Here is a 24614-nt window from a genome sequence, read left to right as displayed (position 1 = left end):
TGCGCTTGCAATTAACGAGATATCATTTTCAATGCTATGTTAATGTGTTTTCTTATTGTGCTCTTCAAATTGTGCTTTTCTGTGTTGTCGTGTGAATTTTTGTGACAATCATGGGGTGTGAAAAACCTAATACTAGGCTCCAAAGTAAACTGAGAAATGACAGTGAAGTCGAAAGCAGTGTGTTAGCGCCACTGTGTAATGAATTAACTAATGTTCAAAGTAGTAATTTGGTAAGTATGCATATGGAAATGGAGCGGGCGGCAAACAATGGTGCAGAGAGTGAAACAATTAGTGAACAGGGAAGTATTATCGATCGATCAGTCGGCAACAGCTCACCTCAGGAATCGGGAATGACAGGACACAATTTTGCAACTACTGCAGATTTAGGTTTTGGGTCCTCACCGTTTTCTCAAATAAGTCAAGACACATTTTCTGCTTGTCAAAATGTGAATGTTGCCGGTGCAACTTCACTGCCGAAAAGCACTGAGGAACATGTTTCAGACACCAGTGCATTGTTATTACAGTTAATGCAACAAATGGGACAAAGTTACAAAAGTTAGACACAATTGAACAAAATCTTCAAAAGTTAGACACAATGGAACAAAATCTTCAAAAGTTAGACTCAACGCTTGAACAAAATCAGAAACAAATGGGACAAAATCTTCAAAAGTTAGACACAATGGAACAAAATCTTCAAAAGTTAGACTCAACGCTTGAACAAATCTTCATTACTCAAACTACTGCAATACAGCGAGCGCCACTACTGCCAGCTAAATAAAAGATTCAAACTATGGAAGGCACTAACTACTGATAGGGATAGTTAGCAAATGAAAGATATTAATAGAGAACAAACAATGTATTTACCTTAATAGTCATAATATATATATAGCAGTTCATGACAAATTACAAAACTCCGCCATCTCTCTTTTCACATCCACCACTGCTGGCGGCTCACCTCCAACTGCGCAAAGCTACGTGCTGTTCACATCCAGCTGCCGCTGCCCAACACTACAATGGCAGACAACAATGCAAACTAACCACAGACTGCACACAGCACAGGCAGTGATTTTCATACAGAGCGCTACGTAACGTTGCCAATAAGAAAACAAACAGCCTACTTACAAAACTGAGCACGGTCGCCATTGCCGTCAGCTGATCCATACATCAAACGGGCATCTGCCATCTCTGAACTTGTGTACACTGCCATTGCACCAGCCACGTCTGTCCTTAACTTTAAAAAATGGTTGAAATGGCTCTAATCACTATGGGACTTAACATCTGACATCATCAGTCCCCTAAACTTAGAACTACTTAAATCTAACTAACCTAAGGACATCCATGCCCGAGGCAGCATTCGAACTTCCGACTGTAGCGGCAGCGCGGTTCCAGACTGAAGCGCCTAGAGCCACTCGTCCACAGCGGCCGACTGTGATTACGTAGTAACCTGTGTGCCGGCAACGGTCGTACTGAACGCAGGAAAAGTTGATGTTAACTGAAAACAAGCAATGACGTACGTCGCGTGGCAACAGGGACGTGTAAACCAAAACACTGGCGGTGCACTACGTAATCAGACGCCGCCAAGAGTGCACGTCCCCCATGATTCTAATGTTCTGCTCTTGTGTGTTTCCCGTCATTAACGAGTTGGTGAAAATCAGATGTAACAAGCAAAGAAAGCGATCCAAGACCCATTTTCATATAACATGATTTCTTCGTCTACATATGAGGAATGTGTGCTGCAATTTTTACTGTAGATTTTTGTTACTGCCCGAATAACTCGTTAAATATTTCGATGTTCTACTTAATTTCCTATCTCAGAATTTTTTCGTTGAATTTTGGTACATCCTCTATTAGGGAAACATTTTGGTGAAATACTGTTACATTAATGACTAGCTAACTCGGCAGTGCTTCGCAGTCGCTAAATATACGTTGGAACTGGATATGCATCCTACTCCGGAAATTTTGTCCAGAGCCAAATTTGCTACTTCGATCTCTGTGGAGGTATGGCGCTCTAAAGTGTAATAACTCATAATACGAAAGTAAGAGACTCATTTGTTTTCTGTTTTGGATTTTGTTTTCAAGTTTGTTGTAAATTCTTCTACGGAAAACAATTACAAAACTGCAGAATACACCAAATTTTTCGTTTGTTTGCACACTGTGTGGTAAGATAACAGTATGAAGTAGTTCTCTTAACTACTAATTCATGAAAGGGCAATATACAACTGATCATGTTAAATACTTGTCTGATTATTTAAAAATGCCTTGCTCTCTTACCCTAAAACCGACCACAATGAGGAGATCAAAAGAGACCATCAATGCAGCACATCTATTCTATTATACAGGGCGAAGTGAAATTCGTGCACCTGGGTTTCGCAGCGTGACTCCTCACATACCAGGGATAAAAAGAGTCTCTCACAAAATTTCGTCCGGCGAGTACATCCGGCGGAAAAAGGTCGTCAAAGAGTGGCAATCTGGCAACACTATAGCCACATATCTAGTAACTACCTCTAACAGCACATGTTACTTGTGCTGAGCACTTCGTGTGGCGGCACAGTAGTTCAGCGTGTTCGGTCAGAGAGCTGGTTTGCCTCTGTAATGAAAAAAACTGAATGAAGGGCCCAACAACGAATTTGAACAACAACGAACAAAATGAAAAAAAGAAAAAAGGTGCAGTGCGTAGAGTGTTGGGTTAGCGTGCAGGAGGTTGGGGATTCAACCCTGGGTTGGGGCGCATTTTTTTTATTTGATAATTTCATTCTGACATTTCGTACTGTAATATATACCGTTTCTTATGTCGCATGTATCTTAAATTTACAACATTTTCTACTGCTGAACTCAACATATACGTGGTTACACAAATAAGAAATAAACAGTTGAAACAATTAATGAGACCATGGTGATAACACATAGAAACAGTAACCGAGTTTGGACATTATCTGCAAAGCATGTTGCTAGTCCTACTGGTAACGTAAGGCCCTAACGAAATTTTATAGGTTTTCCTTTGTATATATGTTTCGTTTTTCGTGTTTCTCTTATTGTTGTTCCTTGAACCATTTTACATGGCCATTTGTCGTCTTTTTTGTTTGGGTAAAACATTGCAGGACAGGCATAGTAATTTATACGTAGCATCGACACATTGATTTTGAGTTCAAATTTCTGTATGTCATGCACTTGTGATGCCACATTCAGACTGTGTATTCTGGTGTGATCTCTTCCGCTAGTTTGCACTGTTATGTGGGACAGTATGAAGGAAAACATCAGCATGATACATGGAGCAGAAGTAGAAGGAAATTTTTATACATGTGCTACAGACTATATATAAATTGAAGAAGAAAGAAAAAAATTATGTCACGTTATATAAGAGAAGCAGAGAGTAAAGTGTGAGTAAACAATATAAATTTTATAGGGCTCATAGTACAGGAAATCATTCAAAAAAATTATGAGTAGTTGGCACGTTCCACTAAGTAATGCTTGTATCCTAGACAATATAGTGCAAATAATGAGGAAAAGAATCACTGTTAGTACTACTGGGCATACGTTTGACACTCATTTGACTGCGAGCATGACAGATGATTGGTGAGAAGCACTTTTTATCACTGATTTCACTAAGAAGAAAAATTTTATACTACTACACTATTTGAGACGAGAGGAGAAAGCACTATCTTTTCTGTTGCACTCAATCACTCTCAGTGCACGCGTTCTTCTCGTGGTGAGTGTGGTGAGGTGAGGTGGCTGGCTGGTGGTGGTGCTGAGGGCCACAGGCCGGGGAGGACTCTGGCGGTCGCTGTCTGCTGTGGAATCTGCAGCAAGTTTGTAAAGTTCTCGCGGTAGCGCGTGTGCTGCTGGGCGTCTCGTTCTCCTCCAAGAGGTCCACCAGGGAGGCCAGCTAGGACGGCGTGTGCTGTCATGGCGAGGATCCAGAGAGTCGCCAGTCGTTTGGGTCGTGGAAGTGGGTTGCAGCCTGGGGCGGTGGTTCCCTCCACTGTGGTGCTTCCCGGCGCCGTTCTGCCGACGTGGGCCACCGTCTGCTGGCACGCTTCCCGCACGTGAATCGGTGCTCGAGGCTGTCGGTCGTGGTACATTCGTCGCACTTGTCACTTGCGACGAGTTTTATCTCCGTCGTCTTTGGCTGGTTGGTACCGTTCCGTTGACTATTTTGTACCATGTCTCCTTCGCATGTTTAGGCAACACGTTTTCCGAGACGTTTCCCCATATTTGTTTCCAATTGTATTGCGGCAGTTTGTGTTCAATTTTGTTTTTTGCCGGCTTCCCCCTGAGGGCCCAGCGTGTTCTCTTGGCTGTTCTGTGGCTGGGGTTCGCCACTGGGTCCAGAACGTAACTTTTGTTGGCGTAGTGCAGCCTGACGTGTCGCATTCTGCCTCGTGTCGACCGGCGCTTCTCCTGATGCGGTCTTGTATCCTGCAATGATGTTGGCTGTGACGCTGTCAGGGTTATTGTCCTGGATGGCGAGCGTTCGTTTTAGTAGAATGGCTGCACATTTGGTCTTTATATCAACTAGACCTAGCCCCGTTCTTTCGTTGGCAGCGAGCACGTTGCTTGCGCCACTTTGAATATATTTCGACGCCACAACAGGCAGTACACTGCGCTCCTAAGTGCTCGCGCAATTTCGGCCGGGATGCTCAAGATTTGCGCCAGGTACCATGCTATTTTGTACCACTGCCTGTCTGGTTTGAGTCGTTGATTCCCTATCGGCAGTAGCACTGTTTGTTGGTTTGGACGCCTGACGCTTTTTGGAATGTGTTCATGATGGTTTCTACTCTGCCAATATCTTCCTGATCTTCAATAAAGATGCCTAGGTCGTCAACGTAGGCTATACATGCTATTGCTTTGTCTTCTACGGAGAATCCTCTGATGTCATTTGTGAGTTTCCGCAGCAGCGGGTCCAGTGCTGTAGCGAATAGAGCCATTGACAGTGGACAGTCTTGCCTCACGGATCTGTCCAGTTTTATCTGTTTTGTTTTCCAACTATTGATTATTACTGTCGATCTCCCAGTACTTAGTACCTTTGGATGATTGTGATGAATTTTTGCCCAAACCCGAGTCTCTTTAGTGAGTCTACGAGGTATTTGTGATCGATCCTGTCGAAGGCATTGTTGAAGCCCACCGGAATTATGGCACCTGCGCTTCTGGTGGTGGCTGCCTGTGCTATTATGTCCCTGTAGGTGCATGTGGCGTCAAATATATATTTTCCCTGTTACCGCACATGTTTGCCACGGACTCATGACTTTCCTCATCGCCGATTTCAGGTTGTTTGCGATGCATTTCGCTATTACTTTATAGTCGGCGTTGAGGAGCGTAATCGGGCGAAACTCTTCAATTCGGCGGGCGGCTCTCCTCTTAGGGATGGGGGTTACGGTCCCTTCGGCCAGCCCAGGTGGAATTTGCGCCCCATCGAGTATCTCGTTCACCATCTCCGTGAACTGCACTCCCCGTACGTCCCAGTACGAGGGGCAGAACTGGAGCGGGATGCCGTCGGCGGCCGGTGCTGTTGCTCTGGCGCTGGTCTCCATCGTCTCTGTGACGTCGTCCTCGTCGACATTCTCTGTCAGCAGCGCCCTGTCCGCGCCTGTCAGCACGCTCCTCGTCTGCTGCAGAATTCCAGCAGTCGCCGCGTCGTCTGTCGCTTCTCGACGGAACATCTCGGAAATAGCCTTCGATGTGTTTTGTTAATTCCGTTTCCGTCGTGAGCGTCTGCCTCTGCTTGTCCTGCAGCTCACTTGCGCACTTTCCTGCGGCTCTCTCCCTTTCCCTATTTACAGGGTGTCCAGAAAAGGACTCCCTGATTTCAAAATTAAATATCTCGAAAACAAAGATCGATAGAAAATGGTTTAAATGGCTCTGAGAACTATGGGACTCAACTGCTGAGGTCATTAGTCCCCTAGAACTCAGAACTAGTTAAACCTAACTAACCTACGGACATCACACACATCCATGCCCGAGGCAGGAGTCGAACCTGCGACCGTAGCGGTCTCGCGGTTCCAGCCTGCAGCGCCAGAACCGCGCGGCCACTTCGGCCAGCAGAAAGATCGATAGAGGAATGCAGTAAACGGTATGTTTATTGTGAAAGCTGTAAGAAAGTTTATACAGCAGTTTGATATATTAGTTACAAAAGCTGCTAGCAGATGGCGCTATAATTCGCCATACGTAATACTTAGTATAAATAGTGATCCGAAGCCCAGAGCGATGTTCCACTATTGAAACGTGAAAGGAGGTTAGCGTACCGAAGGAAGAGATTAAAACCATGTACTCCATTGAACAACGCGTTTTTGTGGTGCTAGAGTACCACAGGTTAGAAGAGAGTCCTACGGCAACAAGGCGAAGTTCTCAAGCACGATTTAATGTTCCAAAAGGATCCGATGCGAAAACCATTCGTACACTCTTCGCAAAATTTCAACGAACAGGCAGCGTGACTGATGATCTAGTGGGGCATGTTGGCCGCAAGCAAACCGCAGTTACGCCTGAAAATATCGCCAAAGTTTCTGGAATTATTCAGCGAAATCCAATGTCATCTGTCCGTAGAATTGCATCTGAGACTGGTTTGAAGCGTTCCAGCACACAGAAAATACTGAGAAAGAGCCTACACATGTTTCCATTCAAAATTCAAACGCACCAGGCCATACCCGTACGAGCTGTGCAACAAAGGGTTGCCTTTGCTAATCAGATGATCACAATGATTTTTGGGAACAATGTTAAAGAATGTTTCTCCTTTATATAGGGTGATTTTTACCACCATGTGCAAACTCTAGCGATTGATCGATGAGAGGATACGGAACAAAAATAGTCTAACGGACTTGTGTATGGAAAGGCATGGTTTCGATGCTAGAGGCCACTTACTGAATCGTTACAGAGAATGCATGGTTTCCTCCTAGAGGGTGGTACTGTTCCTCGTATGTCATGCCCTAGCGCCCTCTCAAGCCACAGTAATTGGTAACGTTGTGTCCGATTCACTTCTCTTGCTGATTCACCCTGTAGTGGACGTGATGGAGCGTCATTCACAATGCTCCCACATTCGAATCGAGAGCTTGCCGACATGGTGTCTACTTACGGAAAGGCAAATAGCAACGGGCTGCTGGAAGTAACGTTGTATCAGATCTGTTCCCGCCAACAACCACAGCTCTCAATGAAACTGGCAGAAGTAAAGCTGTGAGGACGGGGCGTGAGTCGTGCTTGGGTAGCTCCGTTGGTAGAGCACTTGCCCGCGAAAGGCAAAGGTCCCGAGTTCGAGTCTCGGTCCGGCACACAGTTTTAATCTGCCAGGAAGTTTCATATCAGCGCACACTCCGCTGCAGAGTTAAAATCTCATTCTTGCACAGTTCTCAATGTTTGCAACAGTGTTTCGCCGTTTGTCTGAGACGGGGTCGTTTCAGGAAGCTAGAAATCATGAAGGACGTACCCCAAATGTTTGGACACCAGACTTGGAGGAAAATGTGACTAACACTGTGGAAGGCGACTGCCGTGTCAGTACCATAAAGTTGCCCCCACCCCCACCCCCCCCACCCCCACCCCCAGTACAGGGTGCGTCAGACGACCGTGTGGGACATTCTCGATGACAACTGTTGCTACCCTATGACAGCGTGTGCAGGGCTTACTAGCGGCAGCCTTTCCACATCGGGATCAGCTTTTGTCACTGGTTTCTCCGACTGGCAACCACGATTCCGGGATCTGTGTCATCCATCCTATCCACAGATGAGGCCACCGTTACGCGGAGTGGCATCATCAGTTTTCGGGACAGTCATCTGTGCCATATTATGCAGAACCCGCAGCGTATGGTGACAGCGAATGACCAGCGTCGGTGCAGCCGGAATGTGTGGGCCGGAATAACTGGCGACCGTATTTTGGGATCGATCTTCCTTCCAAGACACATAACAGGCCGGAACTTCCTGTGGCTGACTTTATCCCCCCTGCTGGAAGAAGTGCCGTCGATGATTCGGAGAATTGTACGGCTACTACATGCAGATGCTCCAGCTCACATCGCCGCCAACGCCCGGACGCGTCTGAGTCTTGTCCTCCCTTATTGGTGGGTCACATCGAGGCGGGGTGGTTCCAGTCGCATGGCCTGCTCGTTCACCGGACCTCAACCCGTGCGGTTTCTGGTTAGGGGGTCATCTCAGTAGCATCACGCAGGCAGAGCCCACTCCAGATGTGGAGACGCTGGAGCAGTGTATCCGTGCTGCCTGTGACACTGTCCGGGTGCAGCCTGGCCAGTGCGGACGTGTCACACAGAGCACGCTGCAGCGCGTACACGGATGAGATGAGGCACACGGGAAACGTTTCCAACACATATTGTAACTGCGGCTACATGCGACAGCGCGTATTATACCGCAGTCTCTGCAACTATGTACGAGTGTAGTTCAGTAACTAACGTCCCACATTTTTTTAAAATTTTTAAAATACACAGACAAACGTCCTAGTGGGTGCTTCACATTTGATGTTTGTTCCCTGGGCCGGGAGGTTTAGAACCGTTGTGGCAAGTGGCAGAGCCGTAGTACAGCGTCAAAATGGCTTCTACATACAACCCACGTTACAAGCAGCGTGCGTTATTGAATTCTTGTGTGCAGAAACAGAAACCGTGGTGAACATCCATAAACATTTGTTTGCAGTGTTTGGCGATGCTGCAGTTCATAGGAGTACAGTTGGGTGATGAGTTAGAGCCTCAGGAAATGCTGAAACACAGCTCCACGATCAGCCCCGCTCAGGACGTCCTGTAGCAGCCACTGTTCAAGACATGCTGAATCGTGTGGATGCCATTATTCGTGCCGACCGACGCATCACAACTCGACAACTGGCTCTACTGTTGTCGGTCAGCATTGGAAGAGCGTCTGCAATAATGGAGACTCTCAGATAGTCAAAGAGGTGCTCACGAAGGGTTCCACGAATGCTCACAGCGGGCCACAAGATTCAAATAAAGACCATTTCATCTGAATTGTAGGAGCGTTTAGAAGACGACGGAGACACACTTCTGTCATGGATCGTTACAGGGGACGAAAGCTGGATGCACCACTTTGCGCCGGAAACAAAAAGGCAGTCCATGGAGTGCCATCATCCTCATTCGCCACAAAAGAGAAAAATCAAGACAACCATCATTGCTGGAAGAGTCATGGTGACAGTCTTCTTAGATTTTGATGATGTTATTCTCGTGGATGTGATTCCAAGACGGTTAACCATCAATTCAGAGGCGTACGTGAAGACTTCGAATAAATTCCAGAACCGTTTCGGATGTGTTCGATCGGACAAGAATCCAGTATAAAACTTGCTCCAACACGATAATGCACGCCCACACACAAGTGTGAGAACCCGGGAAGACATCGCCCCATTGGGTTGGAAATCATTGCGTCATCCACCCTACAGTACAGACCTTGCATCCTCGGACTTGCATCTCTTTGGGCCGCCTAAAGACTCTGTGTGGGGAACAGACTTGGAAGATGAAGAGAGTGTCAGTCATGCAGTGAAAACATGGCTTCGCCTACAGGACAAGGGCTTTTAATAGCAGGGAATAGATGCTCTTCCACAACGATGGCGTGCAGCCATAGAACGTGATGGAGACTATGTAGAAAAGTAGGACTTGGACAAGACAAGTTCATGTACAGGGTTGTTGTTGTTGTGGTCTTCAGTCCTGAGACTGGTTTGATGCAGCTCTCCATGCTACTCTATCCTGTGCAAGCTTTTTCATCTCCCAGTACCTACTGCAACCTAAATCCTTCTGAATCTGCTTAGTGTATTCATCTCTTGGTCTCCCTCTACGATTTTTACCCTCCACGCTGCCCTCCAATACTAAATTGGTGATCCCTTGATGCCTCAGAACATGTCCTACCAACCGATCCCTTCTTCTGGTCAAGTTGTGCCACAAACTTCTCTTCTCCCCAATCCTATTCAATACTTCCTCATTAGTTATGTGATCTACCCATCTAATCTTCAGCATTCTTCTGTAGCACCACATTTCAAAAGCTTCTATTCTCTTCTTGTCCAAACTATTTATTGTCCATGTTTCACTTCCATACATGGCGACACTCCATACAAATACTTTCAGAAATGACTTCCTGACAGTTAAATCAATACTGGATGTTAACAAATTTCTCTTCTTCAGAAACGCTTTCCTTGCCATTGCCAGCCTACATTTTATATCCTCTCTACTTCGACCATCATCAGTTATTTTGCTTCCCAAATAGCAGACCTCCTTTACTACTTTAAGTGCCTCATTTCCTAATCTCATTCCCTCAGCATCACCCGACTTAATTCGACTACATTCCATTATCCTTGTTTTGCTTTTGTTGATGTTCATCTTATATCCTCCTTTCAAGACACTGTCCATTCCATTCAACTGCTCTTCCAAGTCCTTTGCTGTCTCTGACAGAATTACAATGTCATCAGCGAACCTCAAAGTTTTTATTTCTTCTCCATGAATTTTAATACCTACTCCGAATTTTTCTTTTGTTTCCTTTACTGCTTGCTCAATATACAGATTGAACAACATCGGGGAGAGGCTACAACCCTGTCTTACTCCCTTCCCAACCACTGCTTCCCTTTCATGTCCCTCGACTCTTATAACTGCCATCTGGTTTCTGTACAAATTGTAAATAGCCTTTCGCTCCCTGTATTTTACCCCTGCCACCTTTAGAATTTGAAAGAGAGTATTCCAGTCAACATTGTCAAAAGCTTTCTCTAAGTCTACAAATGCTAGAAACGTAGGTTTGCCTTTCCTTAATCTTTCTTCTAATATAAGTCGTAAGGTCAGTATTGCCTCACGTGTTCCAGTGTTTCTACGGAATCCAAACTGATCTTCCCCGAGGTTGGCTTCTACTAGTTTTTCCATTCGTCTGTAAAGAATTCGTGTTAGTATTTTGCAGCTGTGACTTATTAAGCTGATAGTTCGGTAATTTTCACATCTGTCAACACCTGCTTTCTTTGGGATTGGAATTATTATATTATTCTTGAGGGTGACTATAATTAAAGTTAAACTTTCAAACCGCTGCAGAAATAACGCCACTGGTCAGAATAAAATCAAATTGCAACGGAATATTAGCGGAGAAGGGGGAAAATCTATTGTAGAAGAAAAATAAATAGTTACAGAACGTAGCAATAGATGGCGCTGTAAGCGTCCTAGTTTAATAGAGGTCGACTACAAATGAATCATACAACAAAGCCTAAGGTGTACGTTTGACGTCAAACAATCTGTACTGCTCAATGTGCATTGGTGTATAGGTGTCATACTGTTAATTACGTAAGCCCATCCACCATGACAAGGTCATATCACATGGATTGAGAAAAATCAGTTTTCAATCGTCCTGAGGACAATAACCGCATAATCAGCATCAATAATAATGAAATCGGATTATTAATTTCCTTGTGACTGGAGGAAAACGTGTTCAATATGCTGTCCACCGTTTCAGTTGAAATGGAGAAACAGCATGTTCCACACCTCTTCAAAGTGTTTCCGGGATCACGTTCAGAATGTGTTGCGCAGTGCGTGCCTTCAGTGCAGCTAAGTTCGCAGTCTCAACACGGGACGCAACATCTTTCAGACAGCCGCACAGCCAGAAGTCACACGGATCAAGATCAGGTGATAGAGACGGCCAGGCTGTAAAGAAATGGCGGCTGATAATTCTAGCATTTCCGAAATGGCGCTTCAGCAGCTGCTTAATTGGATTTTCACTGTGCGGAGGTGCGCCATCTTGCATAAAAATGATTTCATCCACACATCCACGCTGTTGGAGAGCTGGAATTTAAAGACACTGATAGCACTTAGCAGTGACGGTACAACAGGAGCAGAAGCAGCTGTCTCTTACAAAAATTATGGCCATATGAAAAACGATACCGTAAACCCGCAACACACAGATACCTTTTCAGCATGAAGTGGTACTGGTTGATTTGCCTGTGGATTGTCCGTTGCCGTTATTCGACAATTCTGTGTACTGACATATCCTGTCTGATGAAAGTGGGCTTCATCTGTCCACAAAATCTTGCACGGTCAATCATTGACCACTTCCGTGCGAGCAAGAAATTCTAAAGCAAAGGTCTCTCTTGCTGGCAGGTCAATAGGAAGCAACTCGTCCGCATCCGAAATTCTGAATGGATAGCAAGGAAGAATGTTTCGTAGGATTTTACGCACCGTGCTCACGGGTGTGTCCAACGTTCTGGCAGTTCTCCGTGCACCACACGTTTGCACTCCACCACTCGTCTCCACCCGCATTACTGTGGCTTCTGCAGAGCGACGTGTACACAGCCATCATTCTTGTAATGCAGCTTTACGACTAGAGCGCGATCCTGCACTGACACAGTCACGGCGAACGTTGCAGATGCGGAAGGAGTAAAAGCCGTACACCCGGCGTGTTTATACCAACTTGACTGGGTCGTGCGCATGCCAGGTGTTTCCATTTACGTATTCTGACACATACAGCGCCATCTACTGGTCAATCTTCACACAATTTTTCTTCTTCTGCCGTACGTTTTCCTCCTTTTCCGATAATATTCCGTTGCAAATTGACGTAATTGTGACCAGAGGTGTTATTTCTACAGCGTTTTGAAAGTTTAATTATAATCACTCTGTTAGTGTCAACAAATTCTGACTCTTAACAACAAATATGTCGTGAGAAAAGAAATGTACGGCATTACTTACTGAACGACCCTCGTACGGTTGAATAAATGGCCTCTAGCATAGAAACCGTACACTTCCGGGCATAATTAGACCTTTTCTGGTCTGTATCCTCTCTTCAGTCAATCCCTAGAGCTTGTACATGGTGCAGAAATCATCCTATATATTAGTGTAGATGAAGCACCAACGTATTGTTTTGTCAGCTCTTGGTTTCAGAACAACATTCGTTGTGTCGACACGAGTGCTTGAAGACCACTTGCAATGTATTGTTTGCGCCCGGCAGGGCCCGTACGCTATGAAGGCCGTGGACTTTGGCGCCTGCGACGACGGGGAATACCCGGGGATGCTGGTGAACGTGCCGCTGATCTTGGACGAGGCGCGAACGAGACGGCCTACACGGGGGAGTTCACCACCACCTACGACTACCTGGCGAACGACTGCGAGGTGAGCGCTCGCCGGCAGCGCGGTTCCCTGTGTGCTGTGTCGCTCAGCTCTGGAGCACACGCGTGTTGTCCGATGTAAGGGACGATTAGGCTAAGCTCTGCACCTCACCTGCTTCCGAAGCCGTTCATGTCGTAATATCGTTTCCACTGGGTGAATTGTGAGGAAGCACTCACTAAGCGGCGCTTAGCGTATTTTCATTGCTAATTACTTACAGAGAAGGCAGTGGCAGCACCGCTTCGCCTCACATCATCGAAGTTAAGCGCTGTCGAGCTGGGCTAGCACTTGGATGGGTGACCATCCGGTCTACCGAACGCTGTTGGCAAGCGGAGTCCACTCAGCCCTTTCGAGGCCAATTGAGGGGGTACTTGAATGAGAAGTAGCGGTTCGGGTCTCTTTAATCTGGAGAGCTGCGTGCTGACCACATGGTCCTACATATCCGCATACAGTGAGTCCTGTTGGCCAAGAATGACACGGCGACCGGTCTGTACCGTTGGGGCTTTATGACCAGTTCGGGCAGAGTTTAGTTTAATTACAGAGAAATAGATATCGACATTTTTTTTCCTTTTCTTTTTAATGCAACTGTAGCAATTTATCGAGGTAGAATCACAGTTGCACGACGGCGTTGCACTATTTTCGGAGTAGTTACAACACCTGTCTGGTTTGATCTTGAAGTGGTTTGCCGTCGTAACGCGGAACTCGTAATTTCTTAGCCAAATAAGAAATACGTCACGTCTGATAAAGAGGAAACAAAGTTTATGGAAAGACGTACACCATGAGCTGCATTAGAACTATTTTATTTGCCAAAATCGGTTTTTCGGGTTAATAACACATCACCAGTGGCATTTGATACACAGGAACAAGCGATTGTATGTACATCTATTTCTACAAAATGACAACTGTACATATATAGCAGTAATATAAGTCTACTTACATTATGCTCTTACATAGCAATGACACATTTGTCATTTAATATGACAGGATCTGAAATATTTCCCATAACATACACTGAAGCGCCAAAGAAACTGATATAGGCTTCCGTATTCAAATGCAGAGATATGTGAGAAGGCAGAATAGGCGCTCCGGTCGGCAACGCCTGTATAAGACAACAAGTGTCTGGCGCAGTTACCAGGCCGGTTACTGGTTGGTGCTACGGTCATCGGTCCCTAGGTCCGTTACTGTTGCTTTGGCAGGATATCAACATTTAAGTGAGTTTGAAGGTCGCGTTATGGTTGGGGCATGAGCGATGGTACACAGCATCTCCGAGGTAGCGATGAAGTGGGGATTTTCCCGGATGACCATTTCACGAGTGTACCGTGTATATCAGGAATCCGGTAAAACATGAAATCTCCGAGATCGGTGAAGCCGGAAAAAGACCCTGCAAGAACAGTACCAACGCCGACTGAAGAGAATCGTTCAACGTGACAGAAGTGCTACCCTTCCGTATCTTGCTGCAGATTTTAATACTGGCCCATCAACAAGTGTCAGCATGCGAACCATTCAACGAAACGTCATCGATATGGGCTTACGGAGCCGAAGACCCACTCGTGTACCCTTGATCACCACACGACACAAACCTTTACGCCTCGCCTGGCCCGTCAACACCGACAGTGGATCTTCCCTGGCAGCACGATGACAATGATACGGTCACCAAAAGAAGAGCCATGGAACTTTATAAGATAATCCCGAACCGCTACTCAAGTTTAACTCGGCGAGAACACGGACAGCGTCTGACGCAAGAATGCCGTCGCGAGCAACTCCGTTCCCAGCTGTAACGGAATTTTCGGCCCACAGCAGGTTTCGTGGCAAATTATAAACAACGCGTCATTTTAGTTGACCGTTTATCTCATAGCGAAGAGCTATAGAGCGGTGAACGAGAAAGAAATGCGATTACGATGATGAAGTTTAATCGGAAGACCGTAATATTTCTTATCATGTTCTCTATGGGTTAAGGGAGACAACACTATGGTCTTTCAGTGAATTCCCCTAGGCAATGAAAGTAAAAAGATTTACCCAGAGTTGGGAAATCGCTTCATCGCCTCACTAGTAAAGGCGACCTCATTTCATGGCAGATGTGGTTTGGAAACTGAGTTTCAGCTGTGGGCAGCCCGCATCTCGTGGTCGTGCGGTAGCGTTCTCGCTTCCCACGCCCGGGTTCCCGGGTTCGATTCCCGGCGGAGTCAGGCATTTTCTCTGCCTCGTGATGGCTGGATGTTGTGTGCTGTCCTTAGGTTAGTTAGGTTTAAGTAGTTCTAAGTTCTAGGGGACTGATGACCATAGATGTTAAGTCCCATAGTGCTCAGAGCCATTTGAACCATTTCTCAGCTGTGGGCAAAAGTTTGCTACCGAAACCAACTAGAGACGCTCCTTACTTCCCAAATAAAGCATCGCATACGGCGAGAACTGAATAACAGGCACAGAAGTGAAAGAGAGGAACTCATATATAATGATTTCATCCTTCTTTCCTTTCTGGTCTCAATATACACCTGCGGCACAACCTGAGCAAAACGCGTGTGACGTTGTGGTCCACGTGTAGGAACGGTCAAGCATAGTCTGTCGGAACAGAGGTGCTATCAGTTTCTTCAGACCAGAAGACAAAACAGCTTCATTTGTCACCAGTCCTGATTAGACTGAAAGCTGCTACATGTAGCCTCTGGAACCGTACGTGGGTAAACTCCAAAGCAGTTTCGATATTTACGTCGAAGCGTCGGTCGGAACGAAAGAAAAGTAGTATGCGTCATTCACAGAAATATTCAGAGTACGTTACAGTGCTACAACGATGAAAAATAATATTACGACAATGTCAAACCTTATTTTCATAAAATAAAGAATAACTGACGATATTAAAAATGTAATTATAATTTTATTATTTTAATTTTTGTGCTCAGTGAATCAAAGAGTTTCTAATGCACGGAATAAACTAGCATTGTTTGTACTACGAAACTATATATGATTCTTAAGTGAGAACTGATTCCATGTAAGACATTTTGTCTGGGCGGAGTTTGTTCTCGTACTCGTCGGTAGAGAAAGAAAAGTTTCTTAATCGATGTATGTAATGTGAATGTATAAAGGCTATAAAAAGGAAAGAGAGAGAGAGAGAGATAATCCTTGCGGACAGTGACCGTATTGTATAAGAAAAGGTAAATACAAGTTATTCAAAACAAGTATCTCTAAAGCGTATCGTAGTGTGATTTAAAAAGACTGAAAATTGCGGTGTTTAATCTAAACCTGTCCTGAATAACAGCGAAGAACATTTATGTCATCATATATTTTCTTCGTTTGACCACGGTTGTGATTCGCATGTTACTTTTTGTTACGCGACGTGTTAGGAATATTTTCATTATACGCGCAAAAGTGCACACAGCTTTGATCGAACTTGCATCTTTCGGAAACGATAACTCTTAATCAGTACAATTACGCGAATACCGTCTGAATCGCAACCGTGATCACAAAAGTGTTTCCTGGACCTGATTTTTATAAATGTGTAGACTTGAAAGCGAACAATATTGCACCATCGCTGGCTCGCAACTATTGAAAGAAAACAAAACAGGGACTGAACAACTTTAAAGGCCGTCAGCGTTACGAAATCTGAACGACATAATTTAATTAATTAAATATTAACAGGGAGAGAATTATTAAATTTTAAAGATTAAATGGTAGCAAGAATTTAAAGCATTTTAGCATCAGTACGTTTCTTTGCATTAGTAGTTGAGTATCAGATACCATCATATCTATTTAAAAGATAGTGCGTAAATAACATTACCACCTTTTATAATTATTGTTCTAGCAATTCAACGTGAGACGCTTTCCTATGTAAAGTCAGTGTATTGGAGACATATTAAACATTTTATTAGTACACACTAGTTTTAGCTTAGCAACTGTGCTTGCCGTAATTGGGACACGGTTTTCAAAGATTATGAACATACACAATGCGTGCCATTTTGTAGTGCGGTTTCCTGGTATGGACTTTTCGGACACGTAGGAGAGCGGACACCACACTTCGTACGAGCACCTAGTAATGTTAAATTTCTTCTCTATTCTCATTAGGGCAACTTTCATGCTGATTTGATACGTGGATGGAATGTGTAAGAAATCACAGCACTACTTCGCAGAGGAGGAAGCAAACCACAGCGAAAACTCTTTGGCAACAAAGGCTGTGCGATTCGATTGTCGACGCAGAAAATAAAGCGATGGAAATTTGTGCGTTTGGAACATGTAATCCCCGTTTTCCTAATGATCGATTGGATGTACGCCACTTATATGTTTAGATAACATATTAAAGCAGTAGCAGAACAAACAGTACACCATTTAAACGCTAAAACTTAATAATAGGACAAATTTTTCGCAATACTAAACGCATCGTCTTAGTGAGAAGACTGTAAGGCCGAGCTCTGTGGAAGGCAGGGGCTGCACGTGTGGCGCTGCAGAGTCGGCCGAGATAAACAGGGCGAGTGTGTCCGTGTTGTGACGTCACGGTTGTGTACCACGTAACGGGGCCTGCCGCGATGGGTACAGAATGTGCGTACACTTTCCAAATTAGGTGTCTACATCTGCGTATTGTGCGTTTCCCAGGCTGCGTGGGCGGCAGTGAATTACCAGCACTGCTTACTATGCAAGTGTTTGCGAATGGACCCAGAAGGATCACGCAAAGGTTTCTGACGTCGTTTCTTCCACACTTCTTTCATTCGTTCTCCATGTTTTCTTTTTCTTTCTTCTGTCCATTTTGTTCCTGGTCTCTTTAGTGCTTCCTTCTCCGACAATACAATCCACTTTTCCACCTTATTTCTAAAAGTTTTTCTATCTTTGACATCTTTAAGTTCAATATTTGCTTTTTGTAAATCTAATTTTACTTGGCTAATCCATGGTGTTGTTGATTTGACTTTTTCTATGTAAGTGAGAATTCTGTTGGTGAGTCGTGTGGGGGGAAGTCTAGTGACATGTCCATAAAATTTTAATCTTCGCCTTCTTATGTCTGCTGCCAGTTTCTGTGGTTCTTCTTGATTGTATCCGGTATCCTTCTTCTGTTAATTTTGGACCTAAAATCTTTCTCATAATTTTGCGTTCTTCTTTTAGTATTTTTTCTAAATCACATTTTGTGTGGAGTGTGAGCGTTTCACTAGCATATAGTGCTGCTGGCTTAATTACTGCGCAGTAGTGTCTGATTTTTGTGTTCGAGGAGATGCATTTTTTATTGTATATTTCATGTGTCATACCATATGCTCTCTTCATTTTCTGTTGTCTGATCTTCTGTGCAACTTTCTCTCCTCCGGTTGGCTCCAAAATTTCACCTAGGTATTTAAAATGTTTTACTCTATTTATTTTTCCACATTTTGTCTTCAAACTGTGTATATGGAATTTCGTACAGAAAAATTCTGTCTTTTGAAACGAAATTTGTAAACCTACTTTATCCGCGCATTCCTTAAGGATCTCTATTTGTTTGGTGGCGATTTCTTCATCATCTGCAAGTATGGCCAAGTCGTCCGCGAATGCTAAACAAGATATCTCCACGTTGTCCTTGGTTCTACCAAGATGGATTGGTTTCCAGTAGGATTGGTTTTTTAATTCTTTTTCCCATTCCTTAATGACTTTATCCAGGACTATATTAAACAGAAGTGGAGATAGCCCGTCACCTTGACGTACTCCAGTTTTTATGAGAAAAGGTTCAGAGATTTCTCCCCTGAATTTAACTTTAGATACAGTGTCTGTCAGTGATTCTTTGATAAGCCTTAGTGTTTTGGAGTCAAGTCCAAGTTCCTCTAAAATGTTAAACAAAGATTGCCGGTCAATTGAGTCATAGGCTTTCTTAAAATCTACAAATGTACAAATTATGGGGGCATTTCTAATTGCTTTGTGTTTTAATATTGTCTTTAAATTAAATATTTGTTCTATGCATGAGCGACCGGGGCGGAAGCCTGCTTGATAATCACCAATTTGGCGTTCCAGCTGCTCTTGTGTTCTTTTCAGCAGGCATGTTGAGAGAATTTTGTAGGTGACTTGTAAAAGTGAGATTCCCCTGTAGTTATTGACATTTGTTTTGTCTCCTTTTTTATGTAACGGGTGAATAAGGGCACATTTCCAATCCTCTGGAAATTTTTCTGTTTCTCATATTTTTGTTATTATTTTTGTGAGCTCTTGCAACGTCTTTGGTCCTAGGTTTTTTAATAGCTCCGCAACAATGCCATCTTCGCCAGATGTTCTATTATTTTTTAAGTTTTTAATATGACATTTGATTTCTTCCTGTGTTGGTGGTAATGAATCCGGTTGAGCGTTGGCACTGATTTCTTTGGGAAACCTTAAACTAGGTTCTGGGCAATTTAGTAGGTTAGAAAAATATTGAGCCAATACTTGACAGTTTTCCTGGTTTGTTAGGGCTAATTTACCATCTGGTTTTCTGAAACATAAATTTTGAGGGATATATCCTCGTATTTTATCTGCGAAAGTTCTGTAGAAGTCTCTTGTATTATAGTTTTGGAAATTTTCTTCTATGGCATCCAGTTGTGCCTTTGTGTACTTCCTTTTTGCTTGCCTAATAGATTTTGAAACCTGTTTTCTAACCTCGTTAAATAAATGTAGACTTTCTTGTGATTTTTTACTGTTATATTCTTGAAATGCCTTTTTTCTCCTTTCCAATGCATTTTCACAGTCTGAATCCCACCAAGGGTGTTTGAATATCTTTTTCAAGGGAATAGTTTCCTTAGCTATTCGCATGATTTTAGAATGAAATTCTTCCCATGTGTTTGCCTTTTCCTTCTCCCATTCTTCTTTTACTTTAGATTCTTTAATCTTCTTGGTGTCATATTTCTGTATTTCTGTTTTCTTCTGATGACTTCTTCGTGCTGTAAACTTTATTTTAATTCTAGTTAGGTAATGGTCTGAATCAATGTTTGCTCCTCTGCGTACTTGGACGTCGTAAATTTCTTTTTGTACTGGGTATGAAATCGCCACATGATCTATTTGAAACTCGCCAATTTGTTGTATAGGAGATCTCCATGTCTTTTGTTTTCTTGGACATTTTCTTGGAGATGCTGACATTATCTTCAGGTTATTCTGCTTACATAGTTCGACGAGCCTTGTACCATTTTTATTGGTAAATTTATGTGCAGGATATTTGCCTACGGTTTTTTGGTGGATTTTCTCTCTACCAATTTGGGCATTAAAATCGCCGAGTAGAACTTTTGTATCATCTTTTGGAATCTTGGCCATTATATTCTCCAAATTTTCCCAGAACTTTTCTGTTTCTATGGGGTTTTTCTTGTTGTCTCCGTTTGTGGGAGCATGAACATTAACCATTGTGTATGTTTTGTTGGCACATTGTAAGCGCATCGTCATTATCCTATTATTTAAGGGAGCAACTTCCTTGATGGAGCTGAGCACACTCTTGTGTATGATAAACGCCATCCCGAGATGGGGGGCTCCTCTTCCGATTCGTTTATCCGTCTTGCTCTTAAAGATGCGATAGTTGCCATAATCTGATGTTTCTTCATCTGTAAAACGTGTCTCCTGTAAAGCTAGTATTACTATCTTTTGCTTTTCAAGTTCTGTTGCAAGGTTTAGAAGTTTTCCTGGTTGGATTAATGTATTTATGTTAAAGGTTCCAATGTACGTAGGTGTTTTAAGTGGAAGTTTGCCAGAGAGCTCCGACTTTCTCTGATGTAATCGTGTAAGTCCAGGTTCCCCAGAATCCGAATTCCTGGTTGCCATCTGTTGATGGGTGGATTGGTTACCACCTGGGGTAATGTTGTTATTACTTGCGCGAGTCATACTTGCTTGTAATCAAGTTGGTCCAGTGTTTCCACTGGGTGTTTAGAACCAGGGATTGTTAGTTCCTGGCGCATTATGACCAGCCGCACATTGTGTGAACAGACGCTGACCAGGATGCCGATGGTTCCCACTTCAGACGCGTCCTGGATTTGGGTGTTGACAGTGCTTATTGTAATGGCGGCACTTACTCGCCATGACACAGCAACGTCTTCGGGATCTGTGGTTTTTGAATGAGTGTGACCCTTGCCAAAAGTCACCCTCCCACACCCTCGTGATGCTATTAATGAATTGCTTATGCATGTTGGTGAAGGCGGATCGCTCTCCAATTGTACCGCCTCCATTTTTCCGTTTTTTTAACAGGGTGTACCAAAGCTCCCCCGTCCGCACTGATTTTCGACGATGTTATAAGTTGCGCTAGGGACCGCATCTACCTTCTTTCGAAGTTAGCAGGCAACTACGCTGTTATGCGGCGGCTCGTTTCGGCCCAATCAACATCTGTCCCTCAAGTGTAACGAGCGAGTAACGGAGTTTATATTTCATACCTGCCACAGTGAATTTGTGTTCGTGGGGTCTCTATTCTAATTCGAACGTTTGACTTACGCTATACGTATTCGTTTCGGAATATCGTATCTACGACTTCCGTTATCTATACGTGGTTAACATTATGAAGACAATGAATAACATTTTTGAAATACAACTTTGTTTGCGGAAAACATAATGATGTTCGAAGTCGCCAGTTTTTCCACGACAAACGACTTTCAATGTTGAAATATATATAGATATATATATTTGAATTACAAAAACCAAATTCTAAAAAAAAAAAAAAAAAAAAAAAAAAGTGCATGGTGTGAGATTCAATCCGGCGACTTTCGGATTACAAATCCGAGCGATTACCGCTGCGCCACGACGCTGTAGAAAACTAGTAATCGTAGAGAGTACTTCAAGGTAACGGTTTCTATTAACTGTCGATTTTCTCGACAACGGCTGAGAAGTTCATCTTGGTGCTTTGCCACATTACACCTCTGGCCATGAGCTTTTATTATGCACAGTATGAATCGAATCTGAATTTCACAATTGGCGGCCTCCCCTTGTCAGTATACGGGCGTCCTCCATCAGTAACGTATTCGGTTCTTCACCGTTCATATCTCGATACTCTGTCGGTATCTGTACTGGAGTATGCAGGGACCATAGCCTCTTATTCTGTGTAAATTCGGACATCACAGATGTCAGTTCTTAAAGCATAACAACACACATCACACGTACTCCCGATGAAACGGCCAGAAAACTGTATGCTTCCCGCCAGGCCGATATTTGCTCTTCCGTAGAAGCGGCCAGCTAAATGAGCCACAGTCCAACATGAACAGGAATTCTGTCGTTTGTGAAAATAAAGAATTGTCAGGACAGTCTGTGAAACGTTTGCTGTCGTCCCACCTGACCAAACGCAACAAGGATGGATACCGGATTAGCACTGCGAGTCTTGGGGAAATTTGCTTATCTGAATTGCTACACGTGTGACGCTAATACGACACGGAGATGCGTCGTTGGAATGAGTGCTTAATACTGCAACTGTCGTATCCACCTGGTTTCGAACCTCGACACGGCAAGGATAGATGCATTTGCCGTCTACATGTGTGTGTCTATGGCCTAAGGTATGAAACGCTGTGTGTGTCCAAAGTTTCACGTGCGCCAACGAGCGCCGTACAACGCAAAAAGGCGCCGTAAAATAAAATAAAGCTTTGGTGGCGTTCGTTCTCGCGTTCGGCGCTGCCCAGACACGACAGAATAATATCGCTGACGCAAGATTTTTTTTTTATTTTTATCAACTTTCCAGTAAATTACTTGTTAGTTTCCATACGGTGCTCCTCTTCACATGTGCAGTGTGTTAGGGCCGATGATAGATCTTTTTCCTTATCCGTTACCAGATACGAATGCAGTCTGTAGAAACAGCTGGACACATTGCCACGAAGTAAGACAGGTTCTCACACTGCGATTATATTCCGCCTCGATGCGAAACAGACGACGCTGTCAACTTGTTTATTAAACCTTCACAATCGATGGGTGGTGACAACATATCTGCTAATCCTATGTGCTTGTTTAAGGTTTCGTCTCGACTCGACAGGAATTTTTCTAGCCATCATACGTCTTCAAAGCCGTGGGGTGTAAATAAGTTCCATCCCTTACCGCTACGCATATTCTGCACCACGTGTGTCATTAAAGTGAGCATAATATAAGTAGCACAAGCGTTAACTGGCTTGGATGGAAAGGTTCTGAAGGTATTTTTTGACAACTTCTATAGGTGTTTTCAAGAAGATTTTCTCACAGAATGGTCTCCCTCTTAGGAGTGTAGGATACCATCAGCTGGACGCAGCTGAGACACAAGTCCGTCCATGTAGGTGCGGAGTGCGAAAGAGCACACTTTGAATGCATTACAATGTTAGAACTGCCAGCGACTAGGGATGCGATTCACGTGTCGGAATGGACACGCATCTCGTAACTGGACGACTACGCCAGGCTCTGCTGCTCGTAAATATTAAAAATTAAGTCGCTGTGCCAATTATGGATTCGCTCTCGATCAGATGATGCATATACATTTTTCTCCCGTTTTCGTATGTTTCAGAAAACCGCCATTACTCAATTTTGAAATCGTTCCGCGTGGTAGCAGCAACAATCAGTCGCTGAGGCAGCGACAAAGCTCTGTCGGTTGCAGGACGCGGAGGACTAACGGAAAAAGAAATTCATCTTACACATTACTGCTCTCTACATTTGTGTTTAACGTTTAAATATGCACATAATCGGTACAGTGTAATTACGCGGATCTGATACTGGTTTCGTGATTTTATGTGTCGCGTGCTGGCGTTCCAGTGACGTGGCAGAATATGGGTGGCCGTCACCCAGCGTTCGAAAAAAAAAAGAAAAATTTGAGCTGTTCTGATTCAGTGAAGTTTGCCATCCGGCGTCGTCATACAGGGTGCATAGAAACAATGTGACCAAAAGTGTATCGTGGAAACGCAGCATGAAACACAAAAATTTGAGTATAGCAACTAGGCTTCGCGACTGAATATTTTCGCCGGCACCGGAACGTAATTAAAATCCCACACACGAGCGTCTTGGCTCTAAATGATTGGTAGTTTACAGAAAATGTATACGTAAACACAGGCTGTGTGAACCAACCAACCGCCACCATGAGAACAAGATAAATTTAAAGCGCCACTTACACGTGTATCGCACTTAGCTGACTTAGGACACTGCACGTTTTTAGAGATGAAGAGAATCAGATGTCCATGTCTCATGTTTCAATATGTCTTAAAAAGGTGAAAATGAGTAAAAAACGATCCGCCACTTATTGCTATAAGTATGTCATAGCAAATGTTTAGACTGACCACAGTTGCCATGTTGGCATAGCGCCCGAAATATTCAACTGACACTTGCAATACCGAAATTCCTTCATTTGATGCCGCCTTCTTGCTCTGCACTTTCGGTCAAATTGTTTTTCCCCACCCTGTTTCTTCTAGACGTGACGCGACAGTAATGATCGAATTCTCAGCCATCCAATACACTTCGTATATGGTACGGCAAAATGACGGAATGCGTTACGAGCGATTTATAACTTTGATGTTCAGTACACAGTAACTACGTAAAAGCACATGTGATTCATTTAACCAAACCGTTACGAAGCAAGATTTAAATACGTTTCCTGATTAGAATGGGCAATGATTTCTGAGGAGTATGTAGATACACAAATCGTGCCAATCTGTGGTACAACTGTGCAATGTCGGTCATTTAAACGCGACGAATAGCACACTTC

At 43.8% G+C, this 24614-nt stretch overlaps 1 protein-coding gene across 1 annotated transcript in view; it reads left to right on the top strand.

Moving 5' to 3' along the window:
- The first annotated feature begins 12868 nt into the window (after positions 1-12868).
- The window catches only part of LOC124553389, a 33659-nt gene continuing 21913 nt past the window's right edge, over positions 12869-24614 (top strand). Inside the window, exon 1 of the mRNA XM_047127258.1 lies at positions 12869-13051. Within this exon, the coding sequence (XP_046983214.1) occupies positions 12869-13051 (183 nt within the window). The remainder of the gene's footprint in view (positions 13052-24614) is intronic.

Source organism: Schistocerca americana, chromosome 11, assembly GCF_021461395.2.
Source record: "Schistocerca americana isolate TAMUIC-IGC-003095 chromosome 11, iqSchAmer2.1, whole genome shotgun sequence".
Taxonomy (NCBI): Eukaryota; Metazoa; Arthropoda; class Insecta; order Orthoptera; family Acrididae; genus Schistocerca; species Schistocerca americana.
The sequence above is the reverse complement of the archived record's forward strand: the minus strand, read 5'-3'. Positions and strand labels throughout refer to the sequence as shown.